The sequence below is a fragment of the Chroicocephalus ridibundus genome, chromosome 2 (assembly GCF_963924245.1).
Source record: "Chroicocephalus ridibundus chromosome 2, bChrRid1.1, whole genome shotgun sequence".
Lineage (NCBI taxonomy): Eukaryota > Metazoa > Chordata > Aves > Charadriiformes > Laridae > Chroicocephalus > Chroicocephalus ridibundus.
In genome coordinates, this window is record NC_086285.1 from 282,620 (window position 1) to 292,846 (window position 10,227).

At 62.7% G+C, this 10,227-nt stretch overlaps 1 protein-coding gene across 3 annotated transcripts; it reads left to right on the forward strand.

Annotated features, from left to right (window-relative positions):
- The first annotated feature begins 3,235 nt into the window (after positions 1 to 3,235).
- Positions 3,236 to 9,935, forward strand: GBX1 (gastrulation brain homeobox 1). 3 transcript variants are annotated; one of them, XR_010069650.1, is made up of 4 exons: positions 4,302 to 7,195; positions 7,631 to 7,842; positions 8,317 to 8,386; positions 9,153 to 9,285. XR_010069650.1 is itself a non-coding variant. In XM_063323836.1 (2 exons), the coding sequence occupies exons 1-2, from the start codon at positions 3,236 to 3,238 to the stop codon at positions 9,671 to 9,673; spliced, it is 1,284 nt and encodes a 427-aa protein (XP_063179906.1). In that variant the 3' UTR covers positions 9,674 to 9,935. The 3 variants fall into 3 exon arrangements, 1 of the variants encoding a protein (XP_063179906.1); XR_010069649.1 differs by having other exon boundaries at positions 4,302 to 7,842; XM_063323836.1 differs by lacking the exons at positions 4,302 to 7,195; positions 7,631 to 7,842; positions 8,317 to 8,386 and adding an exon at positions 3,236 to 3,998 and having other exon boundaries at positions 9,153 to 9,935.
- The last annotated feature ends 292 nt before the right edge of the window (positions 9,936 to 10,227 follow it).

Here is a 10,227-nt window from a genome sequence, read left to right on the forward strand (position 1 = left end):
TTTCTACCTTACTGTACAGCAAAGTCTCATGAGACAAAGTAAACCAGAGTGGAGTACGTTGTCAGGGCCTGAGTACGTTCCCCCCCTCCCGGGGATTTGCTCTCCAGGGTCAGGGCCAACTCAGACGATGGAGCTGTGTGTCCTTGGGGAACCTCAGCAAGAGCCTGCCCCTCTTTGGCTGAGGAGCTGCTTTTAAGCTCAGGCTCTCACCCTTAGTCTCTGCCTGGCCCAAGCTGGAGGTACACCTGATCTTGTACCTCCCTGCTGCTAACAATAATCCCGACCTACTGACTTGATTTTCTGGCTTGGCCTTGGACCTGCCTCACCACTTGGAGAGTGGGATTTGCTGGGTGATCACTGGACTGTTGGTGACCCTGGGTACTGTCACCAGACCTGCTCTGCTTGCCTTCCTTGAGTCCCGTGGGACTGCACCCCTGTTAGTGAAGCTGCTGCCCTGCCTGCCTTGCTGCAAGTCTTGCTGCCCGGCTTCCCTTCCCTGTTGGAGCAGCCTGCCCTTGCCGCTCCTGGCATTGAACCGAGAGCCAGCGTTTGGCAAGAGACAGGGGCTGCAGGTAATGCAAGTGTATGAGCAGGTAAGCAGAACCTTAATTTGGAGACATGCGTAGGGACTGCAGGGTGCAAGCTATTGATTTGCCGGGGACAGTATGGGAGCCTGTGTTATTGGCTTCAGGAAGGACCTGCTGCTTTGGGCACAGTCAGTCGTCCTTCTGTGTGGGAGCTGTAGTTCTTTTCCCACCTTTCTCAGTTTCCTCAGCAAGGTTGCTGAAGGTGCTTCCTATTGCTCTCAAATACCCTCCTAACTTACATGAGGGTGTGAGATGTGGGCTGAAGCTTACGCAGAAAAGGTTCATTGAACAACTTATCAAATTGCAATTGCTCAGGAGTTATGAAGTTGCTTGCATAGCCTTGATTTGGACCCTTTTGAGTACAGGTCTTGAGATCCAGTAATTATACATGGCTATGCTTTCATTTTCTCCATGGTCTAACATGCTTTGATAACGGTAAAATGAACCCAAGCTGCGTGCATGAAGATGACTCCAACCTGAAGATTCCTTTCCCACAGGGACATTTGGTGGATAAGACAGGAGATCTGGGCCAAGGACAGATAGAACAGGATCCCACCTGCAGATCTGGAGTGTGTCCCTTACCATGTCACAGCTGATCCCTCAGGTGGGATTCATCCAAATGCTAGTCACTGCCAACCTCCCTCCCAGCCTGAAATCTGGGTCCTCATCTTAGACGAGGGACCAAATGGCCTGTGCCCTACAAACACGCTCGTCTCTTCCTCAGTGATCTGAGGGCCATCAGTTAGCGGGAGGTGTCTGCATCAGAGTGGTGAGAGGGATCCCTCTTGCTGAGCCTCTGTTTTATGATTCAATATTTGAGTCTGGATGATTATTTTAAGATTAACTTCTCCACACCTCTGTTTCCCTGGCTGGGGGTAAGGTAGCTCTCGCCATGAAGGGACATTTCCTTGATACTGCAAGGATATGCCATAGAGAAAAGCATACAAGACGTGAAAGAAAGAGGAGGCTCTGTGCAGGCCCTTGGTACTGATGTTACAGCAGACCCTGGGGATTCAGATTGTGCCTGTTTGGTGGAGGAAGGCTGCGTACCACACCGCCAGCCTGGTGGGCCTGTTTGGCCTCGTTTACATGCTCTACACAGGAGTCAATTGTCCAGCTCCATGGTTGGACTGTCATGTCCCACGCAAAATATATGATTCAAGGCAGCAGCAAAGCGGTGCCTCAGACCTCGCTGGGGTCAGAGGGTGGTGGCATGTGTTCACGTAGATGTCAATGCCACCAGGGAGCCTGGGTTGCCAAGCTCCCTGGTGTACCTCCCTCACAGATGTACGGCATCCCTGGGCAAAGGGTGAGTGAGGCAGGAACACGCAGGGGTCCTGAGAAGAGGACTACGCCTAGGTGAGAGCTGGCATGTAGCTGTGCCACTGAAAATGCAGCCAGAATCAGCTTAGACACGCCTCCAGCTCTGGCATTTCTCAGCTTCTGAGGGCTTAACATGCTAATCCTGATGCTCTCCTGAAGCAGGGCTTTAGTTTGCTTAAAGTTCGGCACGTTACAGGCCGGGCAAGAATCTCCCTGTGGACAGGAACACGACATAAGAGCCACGCTGAGGGGGAGAAGTACTCTGAGCGTGGGACTCCCCACACGGGGCCAGGCCATGCAGCAGGACCAGGCAGAGCTGTGGAGCTCCTGCCGCAGCTCAGGAGCATACGGCTCGCACTGGTCTCACCTGCTCTGTAGATGGAGTGATGTGCAGAAGGGCCCATGAGCAGCCGGTCCCGGGTACCTGTCTGACACACGAGTGTGCGGGCGGGAGGGGCGGTGCCCAGGGGCTTCGTACGGCTGCAGCGCGGGCGGGCTACCGAGCCACGGCCGGGCTACCGAGCCACGGCCGGGCTAGGGGCACCCTGCCGGGCAGGTCCGGGCGGGCTGCAGCCGCCCGGGCAGGCGCTCCTCGGCGCCCCGCAGCGCCAGCGCCTGCCCCGACGGAGCCGGACACCAGGAGCTCCCCGCGATGCACGGCGCCGGGGCCGCGGGGGAGCAGCGAGGGGTCCGGGGCACCCTCGTTCCGCGCTCGGGCTCCAGCCCCCCCGTTCCCGCTCTGCCCGAGCGCGTCTTTGGGCGGCCCTGCGGCCTCCCCCGGCCCCGCGGCGCCCTCGCCCCTCCGAGACCCCGCTCCGAGCCCGCCTCCGAGGCTCCGGGGTCGGGAAAGGGACAGGCCGGACCGTCCCCAGCGGCCCCCCCGCGCCCGGGACGGAGGCGGCCGGTCCGGCACAGCACGGTGGCCCCGGAGCGGCCGGTCGCCCGGCAAGGGCCGGTCCGTCGGGGCGCTCTATCCCACCCGGCCCCCACGTCCCCGGGCCGCTCCGCGCCGGGCTCGGCCGTCAGGAGAGTCGGCTGGACCGGCGGCGGGACCAGGGCAGGGCGGGCCCCGCTCGGCCCGTCCGTTGTGCCGGGCCCGGGAGCGGCCCGAGGAAGGATGTGCCGAGCGGCGCGGCCCCGTCCTGTCCCCACAAAAGCGCCCTTGTACTGGCCCCGTAATTGCTAATCATCAATCACCATTAATAACAGCTGATGAGGCGGGAGGGGGAGGCGCCTTCCCAGGGGCCGGCCGCGCCGGGGGAGCGGGGAGCCTTGCCCCGCCGGAGCGGGCGCTGAAGGAGGAACTCGACCGTGATGTGCGGAAGATGGATGAGAGCAGAGGGCGACACCCCCGCCCGCCTCCCCTCCCCTCCCCTCCGCGGCCCGGCCCGGCCCCCCCGCGGCGGGGCGGGCGGGCGGCTCCGAGCGCGCCTCCACTCCGCCGCGCCGAGCCAGCGAGCGGGCGGGCGGGCGGCAGATCTCGCCGGGCGCCGGAGCCCTCGGGAGGCGGCGGGCGCGGGCCGGGGGCCGGGGCCGGGGCCGGGGCCGCGGCGGCGGCGCGGCGAGTTGGCGACGGCCCGAGTTCGCCGGAAAGTTGGTGCCGGCTGAGCCGGCGGCGCCCGCTCGCCATGCAGAGACCCAGCGGCCAGGGGACCGCCTTCTCCATCGACTCGCTCATCGGGACGCCGCCGCCGCGCTCCGGGCACCTGCTCTACACTGGGTACCCCATGTTCATGCCGTACCGGCCGCTGGTGCTGCCGCAGGCGCTGTCCCACGCACCCCTGCAGTCGGGGCTGCCGCCGCTGGCGCCGCTGGCCTCCTTCGCCGGCCGCCTCACCAACACCTTCTGCGCCAGCCTGGGCCAGGCCGTGCCCTCCATGGTGGCGCTCACCACGGCCCTGCCCAGCTTCTCCGAGCCCCCCGACGGCTTCTACCCGCCGCAGGAGCTGCCCCCGCCCCGCGCCAACCCCGACGCCGGCTGCCGGCGGGGCAACGAGGGCCTGGAGGCGGAGGAGCTGCCCGCGGGGCGCGACAAGGGGCCGCCCGAGCCGCCGCTGCACTTCCCGGACCCCTTCCCCGGCCTGGCAGGTAAGAGCGGCGCGGGCCAGCCCGGCCCGGCGGAGAGCGGCCCTCCGCCGGCCCGCCTCGCCCAGGGCTCCCGCAGCCCCGAGGGGCCCCGCCGCGGGCAGCGCCGTCCGTCCGTCCTCTGTCCGGGCTCCCCCTGCCGCCCCCGCGGCGGCTGCGGGCGGGCGGGCGGCACCGCGGGCCCCCGAGATCGCCCGGGCAGGAGCCGGCGGCGCTGGGGACCGGGGGGCGGCGGGCAGGACGGCGGGGCCGCCGTGGGTCGTGGCGGCGGGACCTGCCCGCGGCTGCGCTCCCGGTCTGTCCCGTCGGGCCGAGCCGGGAGGACCGGGCCGGTTCCCCTCCGTTCCGTGACGGCTCCGCAGCGCCCGCAACTTTCGCGGGTGGGAGACAAACTCCTCTCGCCGCGCCCGGGCTGCGGGGCGGGAGAGCGGCCGGTCGGGGCGGGAGAGCGGCCGGCGGCGGGACCGGAGCGGCGCGGGGCCCCGGGGCCGCGGTCGGCGGAGCTCTCCGAGGTCCTGGCACCCGGCCCGGGGCGGGCGGGGGGAGGCAGCGCCGTGCCGGGTCGCCGGGAGCCCTCCCCGCCCGTCCCGGTCCCGGTCGGTGCGGCTGCGGCGCGGGGCTGCGCCTTGTCCCCGGCACGGTGCCGCGGGGCTAGGGGCGCACTCCCTCGCCCCGGGCCGGGCTCCGCCGCTCTCCCGGCATGGTCCTGCTGCGGCTACCGGCGCTCCGAGCCCGCTCAGCGCCGGGCAGCTCCCGTGCTCAGGCGGCCGCCCCGCTCCCCGCGCCCCCGGAGCCCCGCTCCCCTTCTTCTCGGTCCGCGGCACCGGCTCTGCCCGACGGCGCGGGCAGGCGGCGGCTCTGCTCCCGGGACCCCGCTCGGCGCTGGCCGGGGGCGGCTGCCGCTGCCGTGGCGGGGCCGCGGGGCCCTCGCCTTTGTGAGCCTCCGCCGCCGGTCCCCCGGGTGTGCCGGCATCAGCACCGGTGACTTGTTGCTCTGTATTTCTCAGCCAGCTCCAGCTCTTGCTCTCTTCTACCTCAGCTCCTGCAGCACAGGGCTCCGGGTGTCCCTTCTGCAGTGAGACTGAGACAAACCAACTGCTGGCTTTCTCGGATGTGTCCTGTCCCGAGAGCTGTCTCCGCTGTTCACCCCTGAGATCCACCTTTGTCTCACAGGCTTCCTGGCATGGGTGCGTGCTGAGAAGTCTCTGCTGCTTCTTGCAGTGCTTGTCTGCTTGTTCTCCATCCTCTCTTTAGCCTCTCCTGGGTAAGCCCGGGTCTGTTCCTTGCCCTGCCTTGTTCTTCCCTCAGAAGACTGTTTCCCTCACTCGGGTACCCCTCGAACCTCATTCCTCAGCAGGAGAACGAGAGCATTTTGCCTCCCTGCTGCTGTTGTGGGTTCCTGGGGCTTTGGTGCTCCTCTTGTGCTCCCAGGCCTCTGTGCTGAGTCAAAAGCCCGGTGCGATGTCACTTCTGTTGTGAAACTCTCCTCGGGGACAGAACTGCCCTGGCCAAAACCAGCTATCCGTATGACCGCATCTTCCCAGTCTACAGGGAAATGAACTGCATTGTGCGTGATCTCCCTCCCTGGCTCCTCCATAGCTAAGCCCAACATGTTCTGTCTTCCTGAGGGACCCAGGTGAACAGTAGCCATTTCTGATACCAAGAAATCATATCCTAAGACTTGCCCTGTTGTGACTGGCTCAGATGATGGAAGGAAATATGTCTTGCTACCGTTGTTCATTCACTGCTGCCTATTAACTGTCTCTCAGCACTGTGCTTGCTCTGGAGCCGTGAAGGATGCTTGTTCTTCCACACAAGCATGTGCCCATGTGGACCTCACTCTGTGGGCTGCTCTGCCCAGGTCCAAGAGGATTTGTCAGGTCAAATGGCACCACCTTCTCCTTTACCTAATGGCTGGTACAGTCAGGAGAAACAAGACCCTTGCAGATGGACAGTAGGGTTTGTTTTACCAACTAGGTGAAAGCCAGGATGGTTGCTGTGGGCTTTTTCTGCAATTAAGGAAGAGGAAGATGATTCGTGTCAAAAGGAGGCATCATAAACTATCTACAATGATGTTTGCACTAGCATCCCATCGGTGGCCCTGTCCAAAAACAGTTGCCCAGGGAAGAGGAAGAGTACAACCTGTACGATACTTTCTAAAATTACACTTCCCTAGCATCTAACCACCTGCACTGCAGGGGCTTCCTGAGCCGGGGGTTGTTTCTGTATATTTAGTAGCCTTTGGCCAATTCCTCTTCTGTGACCTTATCTAGTCTCCCCTGGAGTCCACTACAAAGGAGAGATACACCTGGCATCAGGCACATCCTGGGGCAAGGCGTTCCACAGATCTCCATGCGAAGAAGTGGTGCCTCCTTTTGTCTGTTTTGCTGACATCAAGTGAATTATAGCCTAAAGTGACTATTTCTGTCCCTGGGCTCCATTCGTATCTCCATCACGCAGGTGTCTATGGAGACAAGATCAGTTGCTTGCTGGATCAGCCAAAGGAGTCAATGCTCTATTTTAGGGCCTCTTTCTGCATCTAATGTGTTTCAAACTTGCTTCCAGACATTGTCACAGATGAGGGCGGAGAGGCATGTGGGGAAACTGGTGGTAAGAAGCAGCAAAGCTTGGTGTTTGGTTTGTTACTACAGCTGCAAAAAAGAGTATGGCCCCCAGCACAAATGCACTCAACACCCCCAGCTCTCCACACCTCTCCTGAGAGCACGCTTGTTCTGTAGAAGTCTCCACCGAGACCCAGGCGGTGGTCTGAGACTGTCTCTTGGGTTGATGTAGTAACTGCACATTCAGTCAGGGACAGGGTGAAGCTTTGTGTTATTCCTTATGAACGTAACAAAGAGCTCTTGTGTGCTCACGACACGGAGCTCTTCTGGCTGTTATGACACCTATTCTTGACCCAGGTCCCTCTGATCCTGCTTGAATAACTTTGTCACCTGTGACACCGAGCTCTCCTCACCATGTCCATAATAAGATCAAGGAACAGCTGTGACTTCGTGAAGAGCAAAGCAATGGGTCAATCTTGTTCTTCATCTACTGCCTTCTTGTTGATTTTTCAAAGTCACAATACTTTGCTTCATGACAGCTTCAATTCCTGTTCAAAGGCCTCTGAAAGTCTCAGTATCTCTCCCACCAAATGGGTGGGTTCCCCTGGCTCCAGTACTTCCTCGATGGGGACATATTAGGTAACTAACAGACCAATATACCAATTTTCCTTGTGAAAACCTCTGGTTTAGACTCTATCATCATATCATATAGATGATGATAGAGTCTAAACTCCCTTGCTGCTTCTGAGTTTTGTACTGCAAACACAGCCCTTCTATAAGACACAAATGTGAGACATTAGTCTGGTAGAGAACGTTTAAAATCTGGGGTCTGGTTAAGAAGAGTGAATCCAGAGATCGTACCTGTTTTACAAATGACATGTTGCAGTTGGTAGTGCGGCCTTCTTCCAGTCTCTCGGGGCACAGTCTGGGCCTACAAGAGCAAACTGCCAGATCTGCACTGTTTGATGGTGTGGCTGCTGGGATGGCGTCCCCCATCCCTGGGGAAGGGCAGGACCTGTGAGCGCTCTTGGTGAAGACACAGACATCCTCGTAAGAGCTCTCTTGTCTTGTCAGGCTTTGTGCTCCGACGGACAGAGGTGGTACACAGAACCACTCTCAGGAAGCCACAGACTTGCTGCAGGACCGGCAAGGGATGTGGGAGCTCCACAGCAGCCAGGCTCCTGGGAACGTCTCCTGGGCTCAAGCAGTTTCTTGCAGTTGCTGCTTCTGTATTTGCAACCCTGCACCTTTGGGCATCTGAGGGCTGTTCTGCCTTTCCCACTGAGGTGAGGTGAGCTGGACGGAGATCCAGTGGCCCAGGGTGCATGTGCCAGTACCTGGACACTGCTTAGAAGCTTGGAGAGCTGCTGCTGCTTCTTCTGCATGTAGGATTACATTGAGAGTGGCAGTGCTTCTGGACTAGCTCCTTCCAGCAGTGATCCCTGCTGTTGGGTCAGACTTGGAGAGTTTGCTGGTCTCTTCTAGTCTCAGCATGTCAGAAAAGCTTGTGCACAGCTGTGGGTCCTCTCCCTCCATGACTCCTGGCTATGGCTGGCAGCATCTTCTTGCTCACTCTCCTGTGAGACCTTTGAGTCCTTCTACCAAGGAACTGACTGGCTTCCAGGCCTTTCCTCCCCACTGCCTCCCATCCATGTCCTCCCTTGCTCCACGGCTGTTTAATCATTCAGGCAGCAGTTTGGAACACAAGAAGCTGGCAAGAAGAAGATTCATACCCCTATACCCTATCAATATCCTTGCAGACAACGTAACAGAGGTGTCTGCGGTGGTCCGAGTGCTGTCTCCTGGGCGGCCTGGGATGAGGTCCTGTCTGTGAGTGATGTTGGCAGCCTCTAGCCTGCCCCTCTGCATGGACTGGTGGGGGGAGCTAAGCCTTGAGCATCAGCTGCCAAAGCACCTTGTTCCCTGGATGCACAGCTCTGCTGTAGGGCATCGTGGGGTCAGGGAGGGAGAGCTGGCAGCAGGACACCCCATGTCCTGTAAAACTCAGCATAGAGGTTTGCTGAGCTGGAACCGGCTCAGGCTGCTGTTTCCAGGACTGTCCTTCAGGTCCTCTTGGCCGGCTTCTTTCGGGGTGAACAACATCGATGGTCTGATGCAGTGGGATGGGAGAGAGGGAGGGCTGAGCTGGGGAGCAAGGTACAGACTTTCTTTCCGGATGCGGGGGTCCGGAGCAGCCCTGGCAGGGTGGCAGCGTGCTCTGCTGGAACGAGGTGGTCATGCTGGCTTGTGGGATGGGGGTGGTGGCTCGTAGCCCGGCGTGCCTGTGCATGCGCCGGGTTTGTGGGTGCAGCCCCACCGAGCCGTCCAGGCTGCGGGCAGTGCGGAGCAGACCCCAGCGATGGGGTCCGGGACCGCAGCACCGGCGGGGACCGCAGCGGGGCCGGGAGAGCTGCTGCTCCCGCCGGGGGCGGCGCGGGCGGCCCCGGGACTGCGGGGACGCGGCGGTGGCGAGGCCCAGCCGCCGCAGGGGGAGCCGCGGGGGCGGCGGGGGCTCGGCGGGCGCGGGGGACGCTCGGGCGGGGCGGGGGGCGGCGGGGGGCCCCGCCGTCGGGCGCTGACGCTGTGTGCCCCGCAGACGGGAAGGCGTACAGCTCGGACGAGGAGAAGCTGGAGGTGAAGTCGGCGGCGACGCCGTGCAGCGAGCGGGAGGAGGAGAGCTCGGCGGGCGACAGCGAGGAGGAGCCCTTCCTGGACGGGGCGGCCGCCGCCGCGCTGGGCAACAAGGGCAAGGGCAAGGGCGGCCCCGCGGCCGAGCAGCCCCCGCCGGGCTCCGGGGCCGGCAAGAGCCGCCGGCGGCGCACGGCCTTCACCAGCGAGCAGCTGCTGGAGCTGGAGAAAGAGTTCCACTGCAAGAAGTACCTGAGCCTGACGGAGCGCTCGCAGATCGCGCACGCCCTGAAGCTGAGCGAGGTGCAGGTGAAGATCTGGTTCCAGAACCGCCGCGCCAAGTGGAAACGCATCAAGGCGGGCAACGTCAGCAACCGCTCGGGCGAGCCCGTCCGCAACCCCAAGATCGTGGTGCCCATCCCGGTGCACGTCAACCGCTTCGCCGTGCGCAGCCAGCACCAGCAGATCGAGCAGGGCGCCCGGCCCTGAGCGCCCCCGGGGCGCCCGGACCCTGGGGCGGGCGGGACGCCGGCAGCGGGGGGTCCCCGCCGCGGCGGGGGCGCGGCCCGGGCGTCCGCCCGCACTCCTCTGTACATGTCCCTTATTTATTCCGTGTAAACTCTGTACATACGGCAGCGTGTCCGTCTGTCCGTGCCGCGGGGAACGCGGCCGCCTGGCCCCCGCGGGCCCCATCCGCCAGCGGCGCCGCGCCGGGCCGGGGCCGGGTCTGGGGCCGCGCTGCCCGCGGGCGCCCGCCCATGTATAGCTGTGATTTCAATAAATTATTTTCTATGGAGCGAGGCGACGTTCTTCCGCGGTGCTGCCCACCCCGCCGCGCTGCAGACACGGGCGGCCGCGGCCAGAGGCGCCCCGCGGCCCCCGGCCCGGCAGGGACAGGGACGGGGACAGGGACTGGGGCAGAGACGGGAGCAAGGGCAGGGGCAGGGGGCTGCTGCGCCAACCCCGAGGGACAGCCGCGGAAGCCGGGTCGTGCATGCAGCCGGGGACGGCGGGAGGGTCCGGGACTCGCCCGCCCCTCGGCC